Source organism: Sciurus vulgaris (genome assembly GCF_902686455.1).
Source record: "Sciurus vulgaris genome assembly, chromosome: 8".
In the NCBI taxonomy this organism is placed as follows: Eukaryota; Metazoa; Chordata; class Mammalia; order Rodentia; family Sciuridae; genus Sciurus; species Sciurus vulgaris.
Window position 1 is genome coordinate 123,928,568 of NC_136468.1, and position 15,983 is coordinate 123,944,550.

The 15,983-nt window shown below is 49.8% G+C and overlaps 3 protein-coding genes across 12 annotated transcripts in view; 1 reads left to right on the plus strand and 2 right to left on the minus strand.

Moving 5' to 3' along the window:
• LOC306667388 (tubulin alpha-3 chain-like) overlaps positions 1 to 4,336 on the minus strand; it is a 32,363-nt gene extending 28,027 nt beyond the window's left edge. For all 3 annotated transcript variants that reach the window (XM_079149931.1, XM_079149930.1, XM_079149932.1), the window contains exon 1: positions 4,279 to 4,336. In XM_079149931.1, the coding sequence (XP_079006057.1) occupies positions 4,279 to 4,303 (25 nt within the window). In that variant the 5' untranslated portion in view covers positions 4,304 to 4,336. The remainder of the gene's footprint in view (positions 1 to 4,278) is intronic.
• On the plus strand, positions 110 to 8,433 carry P2RX6 (purinergic receptor P2X 6). Of its 8 annotated transcripts, none has more exons than XM_079149935.1 (12): positions 110 to 597; positions 1,345 to 1,495; positions 2,878 to 2,949; positions 3,123 to 3,198; positions 3,347 to 3,440; positions 3,514 to 3,594; positions 3,676 to 3,817; positions 3,912 to 4,021; positions 5,731 to 5,824; positions 5,926 to 5,991; positions 6,108 to 6,229; positions 6,339 to 8,433. In XM_079149935.1, the coding sequence occupies exons 1-12, from the start codon at positions 542 to 544 to the stop codon at positions 6,529 to 6,531; spliced, it is 1,257 nt and encodes a 418-aa protein (XP_079006061.1). In that variant the 5' UTR covers positions 110 to 541; the 3' UTR covers positions 6,532 to 8,433. The 8 variants fall into 8 exon arrangements, 7 of the variants coding, with proteins under 7 accessions (XP_079006061.1, XP_079006066.1, XP_079006064.1 ...); XM_079149938.1 differs by having other exon boundaries at positions 119 to 597; positions 6,152 to 6,229; XM_079149934.1 differs by having other exon boundaries at positions 120 to 675.
• SLC7A4 (solute carrier family 7 member 4) lies at positions 7,242 to 14,948 on the minus strand. Its single transcript, XM_079149933.1, has 5 exons — positions 12,219 to 14,948; positions 10,504 to 11,525; positions 9,389 to 10,029; positions 9,007 to 9,115; positions 7,242 to 8,903 (listed from the first exon to the last, which is right to left on the minus strand). Exons 2-5 carry the CDS (start codon positions 11,483 to 11,485, stop codon positions 8,728 to 8,730), a joined length of 1,908 nt encoding a protein of 635 aa, XP_079006059.1. The 5' UTR covers positions 11,486 to 11,525; positions 12,219 to 14,948; the 3' UTR covers positions 7,242 to 8,727.
• Between the last annotated feature and the right edge of the window lie 1,035 nt (positions 14,949 to 15,983).

The following is a 15,983-nucleotide window of genomic DNA, read 5'->3' on the forward strand; positions in this document are numbered from 1 at the left end:
TTTGCAAATATCAGCTCACAGGGATTTCTTCTTTTTAATTTTTTTTAAGTTATAGATGGACACAATACATTTATTTATTTGTTTATTTTTTATGCGGTGCTGAGTGTCAAACCCAGTGCCTCAGTGATGTGCTAGGCAAGCAATCTACCATTAAGCCACATACCCAGACCTGGAAAGGATTTCTTTCTGAAACTTTCCTTGGCCCCTCTTCTGGGCTCTTTCTGAACCCATGCCACCCTCTCCCAATCCTTGTAACAATTCCTATAAGGAAATGAAGCCAGAGGGCAGGGGCAGAGCTGCTCCTTTTGGAGTGCCTAGGGACCAGCAAAGGGCCTTTGGAGCCTATGAGAGACCCAGGACAGCTGGGGCCTGGGACTGAGTCCAGGACTCAGGGGTGGAGGCTAGTTCCTGCCCTAAGTGGAGGTGTCCCTTTAACAACAGCTGGCCTGGCCCATTTGGACGCACTCTTTGCCTCCGGTTCAGTTGTTGCTGCAGCTTCTGTGCTGACTCATTGCCCCAATAGCCAGCAGAAACTGGGGGCATGGGCTCCTCAGGGACCTCATCAAGCTGGGGGCTTCTGGATTACAAGACAGAGAAGTATGTGATGACCAGGAACTGGCGGGTGGGTGCCTTGCAGAGGCTGCTACAGCTCGGGATTGTGGCCTACGTGGTGGGGTAAGAGAATAGTTTTTGGCCATATTGGCTGAAGGGATTATGGCTGGTCCTGTTGGGCTGAGGGTATTGAATTTGGCACTTCAGGGGCTAGGCTGCTGGTGGTGGGGTGGCAGGTTGGGACAGGGTTGGGAGTAAGCAGAAGGAGGGAATCTTTGTCCATTCAGAGACTTTCAGAACAATATCTGGGTTTGTGTTCCTGCCTGCCCTCATGCTTCCTTTCTAGGGCCTTATTCCTAGTCCCATATTGGTCATGCTTCCTTTCCAGGGCCTTATTCCTAGTCCCATCCCTGCCTAGGAGGCACCCTGGTGAGGCAGGAGGTAGTTGTCCTTGACATTTTATGAGAGCTAGAGCACTGAGGCCCCCTAGAGAAACCACCAGTTCTAGCTGGGGGTCAGAGGAGTCTTTAAGAAGGGAGCTGTGTCTAGCTGGGGTAGGGGTAGGGATATTGTCTGGTAAAAGTCACTGTGGTAGATGCTGACTCTCCACTCATTGTCCAGAGCTTCTGGTCTGTTCAGGATATCTGGGATGACAGGGGAAGGTGGAGAGAAGTCAGAAGCCTTTGATGCTGAGCTGGGAGCCTATGGAGTATGGGGAGCCTATAGGATCCAGTTCCTCCACTGCTCATTTTTGCTAGAGTTATACCATACTGTTCATCACTTACTCCCCAGATGGGCCCTCCTTGCCAAAAAAGGCTACCAAGAACGGGACCTGGACCCCCAGATTTCCGTCATCACCAAACTCAAAGGGGTTTCTGTGACTCAGATCAAGGAGCTTGGGAACCGGCTATGGGATGTGGCTGACTTTGTGAAACCACCACAGGTGAGTTCCTAGCGCTGCTGTGGGTAGCAGGAGTCCTTCCCCTACTGACAGCTGTAATACAAATTATGCACAAGAGAGGCATGTAATGCCAGAGGGCATCTGGTTTTGGAAGGGTCATGTAGATCTGCCTATATGGGGCTTTTGGGAATTGTGTAGGAGGTTTCCTGGTGAACAAGAAGGGAGGCCAAGCCAAAGAACTTCCTTGATAAAGGTCATATCTGGAAAGGATTGTGGTGTTTGGGACTCAAGGCTTGAGCTTGAGGATGAGATGGGAGGGTCTTTTGGGTCCAAAGCCTAAGCTTCCTCACCTGAAGCACCACTGTCAGGTGTTCCTCCTCTGCCTTCTTATTTCCCTTATCCCTCCACCCATCTGGCCTATATTCCCAATTTACACCTCTGTTCCACTGATGGTCAAATTATAGCCCTAGTGACCACCTGCCTTAATAGAAGCTGATTCCAGATTCACCCACCATGTCCCAAGATAAATCATTTACCTCTCCTGGCATTCTGGCTTCTATTCATCTAATGAGAGCAGTGATATCCACCAGGGCTAAAGCCACATACCTTCCTGTCCCAATATTTTTCACCACAGCTTCTACCATGCCTGGTCTCCTAGTGGGCCCTTTGTTTCTCTCCCCTATTCCCTGCCCCCAGGTGTACACACGAAGCAGCCAGGCTGAACTTTTACACTTAACATCATCAGAGCCTCAACCATTGCTCCCTGCCGAGGGAACGCTCCTCTCCCATGATGGTGACCATCAAGTCCCTCCATATCCTGTTGCCATGCCCCACTTCCCTCTGCCTAGCCTTTCTCTTCCTTTCCATAAGTGCACCATGCTCTCAGGAGCAGCACCTCTGAGTGTCCTTGGTCACTCTGACCCCAGGCCAAGTTTACCATATGCTTTCCCCAATCCCCTGCCATGCCAGCTCTGATGTGCATGTGATAAGGGGTCCACCTCTCTTCAACTTACCTCTTTGTCTTTAGTGCCTAGAAGCAGGAAGCTCTTGGAAAATTTCAGTTGAGTGAATGAGAATGAATGTGAGAAATAAAATGGTAATTAAAAGATGAACATGGGCATGAGGATCCTTGGGTTCAGAAATGGTCAGAAACCCAGCCAGCTTTCTGTTTGTACTTGCCTCACTAGAGGAGGCATTTTCCTGAGGGGCAGTGTTGGTTACTAGATTGGACCAAGAACTCTCCCCTCAAAAACTAGACTTCCAAACCTAAGGATATAGCTCAGCAGTAGAGTGCTTGTCTAGCATGTGCACAGCCCTGGGTTCCATTCCCAGCACCACCTAAACAAACAAAACCAGGCTATCAGCTTCTGGCCTCCACAGGTGAGGGAACCAAGTAGGGATCAACCTTGAGATTTGCCTCCTAGGGAGAGAACGTGTTCTTCTTGGTCACCAATTTCCTTGTGACGCCAGCTCAAGTTCAGGGCAAATGCCCAGAGGTAAGGTTGCCAGAGCCTTCAAATGGGTTCCTACTTCCTCTGCCAGTCCTTGGTCACATTTCTGCCGTGTGCTTCCAAACCCAGGGTATCATGGGAAGCTAACATGGGGAGAAGGGTTGAGGGAAGGCACCCCTGCTGGGCTCTGGGTAACTGGAGTCTCTTGTCTACTTTAGCACCCCTCTATTCCACTGGCTAATTGCTGGGTCAATGAAGACTGTCCTGAAGGGGAGACAGGGACACACAGCCATGGTAACTGTAGGCTCTGTCTTTCAGTACCTCCACCAGGGCAGAGGGTGGGAGGGGACTCTGGTGTGGTTCTATTAACAACCCTCTGTTCCACGTCCTCCCCGGGCCCTATGGAGATTTGAGGGCCTAGAGTACATCTTTTGTTTTCAAGGCATAAAAACAGGTCAGTGTGTGGTGTTCAACGGGACCCACAGGACTTGTGAGATCCAGAGCTGGTGTCCAGTGGAGAGTGGTACTGTGCCCAGGTAAGTCTCCTCTGACTCCCAAAGCAAGGCAATAGCACAGGCAAAATTCTAGCATTGTACCTTCTACTTACAGGAGGCCCCTGCTGATCCAGGCCAAGAACTTCACACTGTTCATCAAAAACACTGTCACCTTCAGCAAATTCAACTTTTCCAAGTGAGTGTGGGCAGGTGCTGGCTAACACCAGGTCCTCCATGACCCCCTAGATCATTGGATCCCTATCCCTACTCCTTGCAGGACCAATGCCTTAGATACCTGGGACACCGCCTATTTCAAGCACTGTCGCTATGATGCACTCTCCAGCCCCTACTGCCCAGTATTTGGCATAGGAGACCTTATAACCGCAGCTGGTGGGGACTTTGAGGACCTGGCATTGCTGGTGGGTTCTTGGAGACAGGGTTCCTTAAGGGTTAATGGAGAGGGTCTTGGGCCCACTCCCTAGTTCTGTGTCAACAGAGATGTGCTGTGTGCAGGGTGGTGCTGTGGGCATCAGCGTCCACTGGGATTGTGACCTGGATACTGGGGGCTCTGACTGCTGGCCCCATTACTCCTTCCAGCTGCAGGAGAGGAGTTACAACTTCAGGTATGACCCCCACAGTCCCTAGTGCCTACTTGCTGTTCACAGGCCAATGTGAGGACAGACTACCACCTATTCAGCCCTCTGGATACTCCACTCTGTTTGTGAGTGGGGGTCCCATGGGCAAGAGAGGGTATTCTCAATTCCTCATCCTCCAGCACAGGTTTCATTCAGCCTTTTTCCTGAATCCTCCATCCCATGTCCCCAACCCTCTGCTTAGTGTGGACTCTCTACTTATAGACTCTGGTTCCTTCTCCACCCACCTGGCCTCCAGCATTTTCCTTCCATGGCATGGGCGGGGGGCGGATGTTTTCTTTCCACTTATGGTTTTACCTAAAATTTGTCAAAAAAAATTAAAGAAACGTTCAAAGAAAAAAACAGTACTGTGAACACCTGTATACCTTTCTCCGGGCCTTACCAGTTTATGTGTGTGCTAGAGTGAGCTGGATATATTTAGATAGATTTCAGACATAACTATTTTGGGTTGTGAGTGTGACTCAGTGGCAAAACTCTTACCTAGCACACTCAAGGTCCTGGGTTTGACTCCCAGCAGCACCATTGCCACCACCAAAAAAAATGAAAAACCTGTTTGAAAATGGAAGATAGATACTCACCCTTCTTAACACAATCCTGAGCACGAGGACCTTTTCCATGTGACCACAATTCTATTGTCATACCCAAGAAATTGAACACTAACAGATTAAATCTAATATTTATATTTCCCCAGATGTGCCAAAAATGTGCTAAATATTTATATTTTCCAAGTCAGTTGTGGCAGAGTACACTGTGATCCCAGAGACTTGGAAGATTGAGGCAGGAGGATCCCAAGTTCAAGGCCAGCCTCAGCAATTTAGCAAGGCCCTAAGCAACTTAATGAGACCCTGTCTCAGAATAAAACAACAACAACAACAATAAAAATCTGGGGATGTCGCTCAGTGGTAAAGCACCCCTGGGTTAAAATCTCCAGTACCCCCCCCCAAAAAAACTTTATATTTTCCAATTCAGGAATCACTCAAGGGTCTTAAATTGCACTTACTGTCATGTTTTTGTCTTCCTACACAGACCTCCCCCTGCCCTGGATCCTTCTGTCTCACCTAGTGTCACCTTGATGTGCACACAGAAACACCTATGTGTGCACATAGCCATCAGGACTGGGAATTATGTCTCTTGTCACAGTTCACTGTACCCTTGTCTGGCTTCTCTGACTTTCCCAGAGGGCTGGGAATTTTATGGGGCTGGCTCCCCTCCTGTCCTGTTCCTCCCACCCATGGGTTCTCGCTGGCCCTACTTTCTCTTTCTAGAACTCCTTGAGCACTGGGAAACTATTTGCAGGTACATTCTTTTCCAGTTCCCAGGGGAAAGTGAATTCCCGCCTCAGGGTTTTCATAGTACTGGGCCTGCCTCCAAATTCACTCTTCATTCCTCCTTTTCCACCCTTCCTTCCTCCTCTCATCCCACTGCCCACCCTTACTCCTCCCATTCCTGATGTCTATTTTGAGACCCCCACACCCGATCAGGCAGGGAGCTTCCTTGGGTCCAGTCCTGGTTTGCTTTTTCCCTATGTCCTTAGTAACTATGCTGGGCCAAGACCCAGGATTCAGGCTTGGTCATGGGGTTTATGGATCCAACAGATAAGTAAAGTGGAAGTCTGGGAAAACCAGCCCAAACTGGGAATGGGCAGCACAGACCACCAGAGCCCTCTCTCCTGACCCCAGGACAGCCAGTCACTGGTGGAAAGCCCCAGGTGTGGAAGCTCGGAGCCTGCTCAAGCTCTACGGGATCCGCTTTGACATTCTTGTCACTGGGCAGGTAGGGATGGATCCAGGGGATGGGGAAGGCAGGCAGATGGGCCTGGAAGAAGCTTGAGGTAACAGTCATGGCCTGAGAAGCTCAGCCCAGGTCTTTCTCAGGCAGGGAAGTTTGGACTCATCCCCACAGCCATCACAGTGGGCACTGGAGCTGCTTGGCTAGGTGTGGTAAGTACAATTACCACAGACGGGCTCCCTCCGGCTATAGTGAGCACCTGCCTGGGTCTGCCAGAGCCCTCTGAGCCTGCACATTGTGTCTCAGTGTGGGGTTTGGGTGGTGGCAGGAGAAGTTGGGGAACCAGGACATGGTGGGCACTGACTCTCCCAGATCACCTTCCTCTGTGACCTGTTGCTACTGTATGTGGATAGAGAAGCCCATTTCTACTGGAGTACAAAGTATGAGGAGGTGAGTGAGGGCCCGCCTGGGTTCCAGAGTTGAGGCCACTCTGTCTCGACACTGGGTTCTGCTTTAGGTGATGTTGGCCAGATCCCTGACCTGCTGTCTTTGTCTTTAGGCAAAAGCACCAAAGGAGGCTGCCAATCCTGAGTGGACCACATCGGCTTTCACACCATCAAGCCCCACTGCCCAGGTGCCTTAGACAGTGCCAGCACCTGCCCTCATGGTTGCTGCTGCTGGGAGCCAGACATGGTTGCTGGAGTGGTTCTGTCTGGGCTCTGGGACCCACTCTGATTATTCCTGAGGCCTAGAGCCTGTTGGTTGGGGGTTGGAGGCTGGGAAGGATGGAGGTCCTGACTTGGGGACCTTAAGGATGAGAAGTCTAACAGAACTGGAGTAGGGAATGGAAGGATAATTTAACTCTTAAAGTCCCAGGAAGATTTTTCCCTCCTGAATCCAGCCTTAGTAGGGGAGCCATGGAAGCCAGTTTTGTTTAGAGACATATGTAGAACACAAGCCATGGAGGTGGGGTGAGTTTGGGACATCTTCATTACATCATAGAAAGAGGTCCCACATATGCTCAGCTTACACCCACCTGTCAGTTCCCTGTGACAGTCTTTGGGCTTTGAAGGGCCGAAACAGGGAGAAGAGGACAATGGAACTAAATTGGTGGTCCCTGAGTCTTTTGGTTCTTCTAAATATTCCTTTGGAGATCACCCAGCCTAACCCCCTGGAATCTGATCAACAGGTTTCCCAGGAGTCCTGGAGGTGGGGAGGTTGTATATCTGGAATTTACTGCCATCTAAGTCATACCTAGTAACCTGTCTGGGTACCTGCCCACCCTAGCCTGAGGCATATGTATGCAGGAGGCCCTAAACCTGACCCCAGGCAGAGAACAGTGGCTGTAAGGAATGTCCCTAATAGAGGACACTGAGGTCCCCTGAAGGCTGACCAGGTTCTGGTTGTGGAATCTTCCTGGGGGGCCTAAATTCTGCCTGATGGAGATTTTCCCTAGGGCCCAAGGTCAGGATGGGAGGATTAGGGCTGCAGGAACCAAGACCTCTCTTGGTCCTGGGTATGGCAGGGATTTGGGAATACTCACCTAAGGGAGGTTAAGGGTTGCTTTATAATGGATGCCTTTATCATGAGAAGGTCAAGGCTAAGGCTGAAGTTGGACTAGCACCTGGAGTCATCTGGCCTCAGTCCTTGGGGGTCCCTGTTGCCTCTCAATCCTCAGGGCAGTAGTTCCATGGGCAGGTGGGCTTCGAAGGGGTAGACTGGGAAGGCATGGCTCATGAAGCCTGATTATCAGAGGTGAATCACATGTTCCTGATTGTTCTCAAGGTCCAGAGAAAGCTGACGTCACTGTTGGAGTAAAGCTTGCAAAAGCCAGAAGCTTCCTATGTGGTCCTTACAAGTAAAAATGGGAAGGGGGATGCAACTACAGTAGGCATAGGACAGTCAGGGAGCCCCAGTGGAGGGTATAGTGTGGATCTAGGGCCTTTCTTGGAACTCTGTCCTTCCCAGGCTAGGGCTCCCATAATCCACCAAGTGGACTGGAAGGTAGTGAGGGCAGGCCCAGGTTCTTATGCATCTGTGAACATCCATGTGAACTAATCATATGTGCACCATCTCAAGTCTTCATTTCAAAACCCTGGCAGAGTGTGCAGGGAGAGACAAGTGAGCTGTGGGCTGGGCCTGAGTTTGGAAACAGCTGTTGCTTCAGTCTGCACATGGGCGTGCAGGATATCCATGTGAGCCATGCAGGCATATGCCTGAGGGTGTGTTTGTCCCAAAGGGGTATATGCCTTGTGCAGGTGTGCTTTGATGTTCCTAGGTAGGCCTCAGGAATATGCTATGCTCTATGGGAGCCCTGAAAAACCAAGAGAACTCTAGAACCCCACTGCCTTCTCTAGGCAACCTCTTTGAGGGCCAGGCTCTGCTCCTTGATCCCCTATTTGCCTGGTGTGTGGGGCTTCTCTCTAAGCCAAGTAGAGAGTACTGGCCTGAGGGAGAATCCCTGAACCCAGGCCTGGCTGTGTCCCTGATTCAGGGTAGTCCCAGGGTGACTTTTGTAGAAATTTTAGTCTTTGCTATGGATTTTGACAATTGCCTGATTCTCAAAGGCAAGTGAGGACTCAGTAGCACAGAGAATTCCACAATGGACATGGTGACTGACTATAAAGCTGGCTGAACAGTTATTATTAATTCCTGGGACTGCAACCTCTTCCCTGCCCACCCTACCCACCACCCAGATGGCTGGAATTGATCAGAAACAGGAAGGTGTTGGGCAAAGAGTCCACTGTACCAACACTGGCCAAGACTCATTATCTGAAGACCAGAGAAATGTAGTAACTGGGTTAGGGTCCTAAAGTCCTGAGAACCATCAGACTGGGCAGAACTACAAACCCAAATTGCCCTGGACAGAAGCAGCTCCCAGCTCTTTTGGCCTCTTGAGGAGATGGGGAGAGCAAAATAAGCATGAGTTGGCCTCACAGACTGGTCAGCTACTCCATGCAGCCAGGTTCCTCAGCTGGTGCCCTGCTAGTGGGCTGCACAGCCTGCACTGTCTCTTCCAGGCTGCCGCTGGGGAATACCACATATCGTGTGGTGGTCAGCTCTGGTGGGTCCTGCTGGTTCGCTTTGCTGTGCCAAATGCCGTAGCCGAAATACACAGTGAGTCCTGCAAGGTTGGAATGAGCCTGAGAGATAGGTCCCAGACCTATCTGCCTTCTTTGTCCTCCCACTGTAGCATGCTTGGGTGTCCCAGCCTCACCCCCACTCACCAATCAGCAACCAGATGGAGAAGCGCAGCCAGGTCAGGTAGCTCAGCTTCAGCATGAGGCAGATATTGAGGAGGATGCTCAAGGCTGGAGTCAAAGGCACTAAGGGGATCTGCGGGCATAAGGACAAGGCTCAGATGGGTGGCAGGAAAGACCTTCCAGTCCAGAGTCTGACTTCACAGCAATTTCACAGAGCCTGTGTCTGTCTCTGGAAAATTTGGAGGTAATGTACTTCCTCACCATGAGGAAAGATGGACAGGGTGAGGATGGGTGGATTGGCCTCCCCAACCTCATGAGCCCTTGTTCATTATGGAATGGCAGAAGAGGAAGGGGCAAAGGGAGCTGGCTGGGTTAAGACTGAGCAGGTCCTGACTGGGGAAGGTACCTGGAAAGTGTCTTGCCGGTGCTGTTGCTGGTGAGCCCCGAGGACCAGGAGGCAAAGCAGAAACACTACACTGCTGATCAGGAGAAGCACGATGTAGCCCCACCGTGGGAGGTGCAAGGCGGAGTCTCCGAAGACTAATACACAGCCCAGGGTGATGGCTGAGATCACCAAGATGCTAAGTGCCCAAGTCACAGCAGCTCCAGGGTTGTACCCATCAAGGAAGCCCAAGAAGGGCCTCAGGGCTGGTCTCAGTTGCCCAGGCTCAGGAATTGAGGCTTGCGTAGCACCCACTAGCTGTATATGGTCTGAGAAGGAATCATATTTCTTGGCTGTGGGGCCAGGGCTGGCTGGTCCTGGGGAGCTGCATGGAGAAACCTTCTGGAAACGTAGAATAATGATGCTGGTGGCCACAAAGGTGTAGGCCAGTAGAGTGCCAATGGACAGGAACTGGACCAGTGCCTCAAGATCCAGCAGCAGTGCCAGGAGAGCCATGAGGACACCAAATACCAAGATGCCCACCATGGGCACCTGTGTCCGAGGGTGCACGCGCGCAAACACCTGGAAGAAGAGCCCATCTGCAGCCATGGCGTAGACGATACGCGGCAGGGAGAAGAGATTGCTGAGTAGAACAGTGTTCATGGCTGTAGCAGAGGGTAGGACAATAGTCATCATGATGGTTAAGCCCATCAAGGGGCACTATTGGGGTCTGGGGCATAGGTGGCTCCTTTGGAGACATGGGTATGAGTTTGTCTGGGCTTTCAGTATGATTGTGTGTGGAGTACTGGATTATCATCATCCCAACCAGGAATGGGGCACTCCAGTTTAAGTCATAGGACCATTGGAGAATCTGATGATGGTGAAAACTGAGTCTCATTGCCAAGGAAAGGGTTTGTAAGTGCAAGCCCAAAATTGACACTCTATGTACAATTTTGGGGGAGGAGCCCCAAAGGAGAAGTCCCTCCAAAAAGCCTAGGAGAAAGTCTCCAATAATTAGCCCTTTCCCAGGCCCATTATGCAATTGGTAAGACTGAGACCTGTACGGAGGTTTTCTAAGAGGCTCAGGATAGGACCCCACTGCCCTGTTCCCTCCCACCCTACCCAAAAGGGCCCCTTACCGCAGATGGAGCCAGCTGCCACGATGAAGCCAGCCCAGCTGTAGCCCCGCCGGTAGAAGGCATCGGCAAGTGCTGAGTCAGGGTCCAGACTGTGCCAGGGCACCATGAGGGTTAGTACAGTGGAGACAAGGATATAGGCACCAGCTGCCAGGCCAAGGGAGATGGCAATGGCCATGGGCACAGCCCGTCGTGGGTTCTGGGCTTCCTCACTGGAGGCAGCAATGACATCAAAGCCCACAAAAGCATAAAAGCAGGTGGCAGTGCCAGCCATAATACCAGAGAAGCCAAAGGGTGCAAAGCCACCCTCCTCAGCACTCCAGTTGTGGGGCTGGGCCAGGATGAAGCCCAGGATGATGATGAAGATAATGACAATCAGGCTGATGGCTGAGAAGGTGTGATTGAGCCAGGAGGAAACACGGGCTCCACAGGAGACAAAAGCAGAAGCCAGAAGTAGGATACCAGCAGCCAGGAAATCTGGGTAGCGGGCCAGGAAGGGCACCTGCCAGACACCCACTTGAGACTCAGTGAAGTTGCGAATGCCATGACTGAAGATGGCATCCAGATAGCCACTCCAGGCTCGGGCCACAGCAGCACCCCCAATGAGGTATTCTAGGAGCACATTCCAGCCTATGAGGAAGGCCCACACCTCACCCATGGACACATAGGTGAATAAGTATGCAGAGCCTGTGCGGGGTACACGTGCTCCAAATTCTGCATAGCATAGGGCTGCCAGCAGGGAGGCCACAGCAGCCACACCAAAGGACAAGAGTACAGCAGGGCCCGCCATGTCCTTGGCCACTGTACCCGTGAGCACGTAGAGGCCTGAGCCCACCATACCACCCACACCCAGCAGGGTCAGGTCCAGCGTGGACAAGCAGCGCTGCAGAGATGTCTCCATGCTGGACTCCTCCAGAGGTTTCAGTCGATTCAGCTTCTGGCAGAAGTGTGCCAGGATGGAAGCACTAGGCAGTCCCCAGGCCATAATGGGTGGCTAAGAGGAGCACCAAACTAGCCACTGGTACCTAGTAGGGCCATACAGAGGGCAATGACAAGGTATTCAGTCAGGTACTAGCCAACCTTCAGTTCCTTCTGTACTGCTTACCCCCAGTGCTCTCCTTGTCTTGGCTCTGGGGACCTAGGACACCTGCATCATGGGCCTGCTGGAAGGCTAGGATGGGTCAGGAGTCAGGGTCAGAGGACAGGAGGTTACAAGGAAGCCTGGCGGTCCTGTCTGCCTTTAGGGCAGTGGAGGGGGTAAGGCAAAGCCCATGGATACCAGCAAGGTACTCCTAAGGGTAGGGAGGAGGAAGCCTCAGAAAGTCAGAGACTCTGGGAAGAGCTCAGTGGTCTGAGATCCAAGAGCAAGGTGAAATGGGAGGCTTCCTGGGAGCTGGGCCAGGACGTCGATACCCGGAACAGGAGCAGCTGTGCAGCCCGGGACGGGGCTGAAGAGACCACCTGGCCTCAAAGGGTGGCGATCACCCTCACCTGCCAGGCCAGAGTGTTAGCTCTCGCGACTGCGAGGCAGGGGCTCCCTGGGCCCTGAGCCCCGGATCCGGAGCAGAGACCGGGTGCACCTGCTGGCGCTGATACACTCAGCCTCTGCGGCTACCGCGGCCGCCCCAGCCACCTACGCGCGACCTTTTGCCCAGAAATCCGAGCCTTCACCTGCTCTAAGGCCTGAGCCCATCCGCGCAAAACCCGCTGCAACCCACCTGCTGTCGCCACCGCAGCCACCGCTCTGAGCTCTGTGCCCGCCCCTCCTGCTAACCCCGCCTGCGCGCAGGGCCCTCCCCCGCCCCCAGGCGCTGGATTCAACACGCTGCTCCACCGCTCGCATTCCCTGGGAGACCCAGCACCCGGCTTCACCTGCCATTACACACCCAAACATCCCACCCTACCTGTACTTCACATGATCAAGAGCAGAGCTCACTGGGTTCTAGAATAGCTCTATCACTGATTCACAGATGAGAAAGTCCAAGCCACAAGATAAGTGACTAGCCGCCTTCACTGAGGGCCAAGGGTTGGTCCCCAGGTAAGAATCCTACCCTGCTTCCATTGCATCAGATACAGTTCTTGATCATTCACCCCAGCACATGTACTCCATCCAGCTGGGCATCATCCAGGCCCCCCAACACAAGGTGATGTGAAGTCTGCATCTTTTGACATTGTGAGATGAGGTCATGGATCTGGCTGAGGGGCCCTGGGTAATCCCTGACCTCTCAACTACAAATGGCAGGAAGTTACCCCCATGCTTTGACAAGAGAGTGCAGTCTGTTGGGAGTGTTCTGTAAATTGGCAAAATTCACACTGTTTGTTCTGAGCCTCCAGCTACAGATAATGTCCTGTAAGTAGGCAAGCAGCCTCCAGAGGCAATCAGCAGTCCTCCATTGGGGGTACTCCTAAAGCCCCTCAGATGCCAATAGCAGTCTCTCCTAGTCAAGGAGCACCTGGTAGGCCTTGGAGAACCGTGGGGGACCCTAATGGCAACTCTGCCCTCAAGAGTGCCTTGTACTAGTTGCCACACCATGAGGAAACCCATGTGTTACCATCAGACTCCTTTCAGGATCATTTATTCCTGGGTCCAAGGAGACTTTTTCCTTCTGTTTTGTGCTCACTTCTTAATGAAAAATTTAATCCCAGACTCTTGGAAGGCTGAAGTATGAGGATCAAAAGTTCAAGGCCAACATGGGCAAGTTAGCAAGATCCTGTCAGAAAAAAATTAAAGGGCTGGGGATCCAGGTGTGGTGGTGCACACCTGTAAGAATCAACTTGGGAGGCAGAGGAAGGAGGATAACAAGTTCAAGGCCAGCCTCAACAACTTAGGGAAACACTGTCTTAAAAGGGGGGGAGGGGGAGCTTCTGATGTAGCTCAATGGTAGAGTGGCCCTGGGTTCAATCTCCACTACAGAAAAAGGGGGGAAAAAAAGAAAGAGGAAAAAGTTGGTGTAATAAGGTACAAGGTATTAACTTGTTCCCAGCAAAATGATAACAATCCAGCCAAACCAAGCAGAACTTTGCAAAGCAAGCATCCCCGCAGAACTTTTTATGTGTTTTCAGTTTGGATCTTAGTTCTGCTTGCTGCCTGTATAGCATGGTGGACTAGTGACAGGATAGTGGACTCCCAGACAAGGCAATGCCTCTTGGAACACTTTGCTTTAGTGAACTGCCTTGGTCTATTCAGATATTTGCCTGATATTATTGTCTTGAGGAACTGTTCAAATGGTCTCCCACTTCCTGTAGAGATGATATCTCCTTTAACCCACCTCTGTACTGCCTAAACTTAACTGAGCAGATTTCCCTTGTCCTGAAATGCCTCCACATAAGTCTAGAAAAGCATATTTCAGAACAAGAGGCTTGACAATTTTATAATGGGAGTTCCCCCAGATATTTAGTAACAGACTTGTTAGAGCTAGAATGCGGTTTTGGAGCAATTTTGAATCCAGGGACACATAACTACTGAGCCATATCCTCAGCCCTTTTTATTTTTTTATTTTTTATTAAATATATTTTTTAGCTGTAGGTGGACATAATACCTTTATTTTATTTTTATGTGGTGCTGAGGATAAACCCAGGGCCTCACACCTGCTAGGCAAGCACGCTATCACTGAGCCACAACCCCAGCCACCCAGCCCTTCTTAATATTTTATTTAGAGACAGGGTCTCACTGAGGGGCTTAGGGCCTCTCTAAGTTACTGAGGCTGACTTTGAACTCTCAATCATCCCTCCTGGCTGCTAGGATTACAGGTGTGTACCATAGCACTTGTTTTAATTAGATTTATATACACTAGCAATGAACTAGTTTGAAATGAAATTAAGAAAACAATTTTGTTCATATTACACTAAAAAGAATAAGATACCTAGAATGTATTTATTTACAAAAATACTAATGATATGCTGGGCAGAGTCATGCACATCTGTAATCCCAGCTACTTGGTAGGCTGAGGCAGCAGGATTGCAAGTTCCAGGCCAACTTTTGCAGTTTAGCAATAAACTGTCTCAAAATATAAATAGGGATATAGCTTAGTGATAAAGTTCCCTAGGTTCAATCCCCAGTGCCAGTTAGGGTGGGGGAAACCAGAATAAATTTAACAAAATAAATGTAAAATATGTACATTGAAAACTACTAAACATTATTAAATTAAAGACAGTCAAAAAATGGAAATACATTCATGTTCATAGACTGGAAGACTTTTCTTCTCTGACTACTACTTTTTTCTTTTCTTTCTCACTTTTTTTTCCATGGTATCAGGGATCATACCCAGGGCCTCGTGCACTGAGCCACATTCCCAGCACAAGTGTCAGACTTTTTATTGTTAAGATTGCAGTATTCTCCCAAATTAGTCCAGACTCAGTGCAATTCCTATCAAAATCCCAAATGCCTGGGCTGGGGATATAGCTCAGTGGGTAGAGTGCTTGCCTTGCAAGCAATAAGGCCCCAGGTTCAATCCCCAGCACTGCAAAAAAAAAAAAAAAAAAAAAATCCCAAATGCCTAATTTTCAGAAAGTATCAAGCTGATCTCAAAGTTCATATTGAAATGCAGGGAACCCAAAATAACCAAAACACTTTTGAAAAAGAACAAAATTGGGGGCTAGGGCTGTAGCTCAGTGGTAGAGTGCTTGCTTAGCATGTGTGAAGCACTGGGAAATCCTCAGCACTACATAAAAATAAAGTAAAAGCATATACAACTAAAAAATTTTTTAAAAAAGAACAAAATCGGAGGATTCACAATTCTTTTTTTTTCTCTTAAACTATTTTATTTTATTTTATTTATTTTTATTGTAAACAAATGGGATACATGTTGTTTCTGTTTGTACATGGAGTAACAGCATACCATTTGCATATTCATAAATTTACATAGAGTAATGATGTTTGATTCATTCCATTATTTTTTTCCTTCCTCCCCACCCCTCCTACCTCTCTTTTCCCTCTATACAGTCCCTCCTTCCTCCATTCTTGTCCCACTCCCACCCCCCCATTAAGGGTCATCATCCGCTTATCAGTGAGATCATTCCTCTTTTGGATTTTTGAGATTGGCTTATCTCACTTAACATGATATTCTCCAATTTCATCCATTTGCCTGCAAATTCCATAATTTTATTATTCTTTATACCTGAGTAATATTCCATAGTATATATATACCACAGTTTCTTTATCCATTCATCAATTGAAGGGCATCTAGGTTGGTTCCATAGTCTGGCTATTGTGAATTGAGCCGCTATGAACATTGATGTGGCTGTATCTCTGTAGTGTGCTGATTTTAAGTCCTTTGGGTATAGGCCGAGGAGTGGGATAGCTGGGTCAAATGGTAGGTCCATTCCAAGTTTTCTAAGGAATCTCCACACTGCTTTCCAGAGTGGCTGCACTAATTTGCAGTCCCACCAGCAATGTATGAGTGTACCTTTTTCCCCACATCCTCGCCAACACCTATTGTTGCTTGTGTTCTTGATAATCGCCATTCTAATTGGGGTGAGATGGA

Excerpts from the sequence above, each read along its gene's own strand:
- P2RX6 (XM_079149934.1), top strand. The coding sequence starts at position 542 with ATGGGCTCCTCAGGGACCTCATCAAGCTGGGGGCTTCTGGATTACAAG. Across the intron at positions 676-1,344 it reads ATTGTGGCCTACGTGGTGGG|ATGGGCCCTCCTTGCCAAAA; the intron begins GTAAGAGAATAG and ends CTTACTCCCCAG. Across the intron at positions 3,441-3,513 it reads GAGAGTGGTACTGTGCCCAG|GAGGCCCCTGCTGATCCAGG; the intron begins GTAAGTCTCCTC and ends TTCTACTTACAG.
- SLC7A4 (XM_079149933.1), bottom strand. The coding sequence starts at position 11,485 with ATGGCCTGGGGACTGCCTAGTGCTTCCATCCTGGCACACTTCTGCCAG. Across the intron at positions 10,030-10,503 it reads GGCAGCTGGCTCCATCTGCG|CCATGAACACTGTTCTACTC; the intron begins GTAAGGGGCCCT and ends CCTCTGCTACAG. Across the intron at positions 9,116-9,388 it reads ACCGGCAAGACACTTTCCAG|ATCCCCTTAGTGCCTTTGAC; the intron begins GTACCTTCCCCA and ends TTATGCCCGCAG.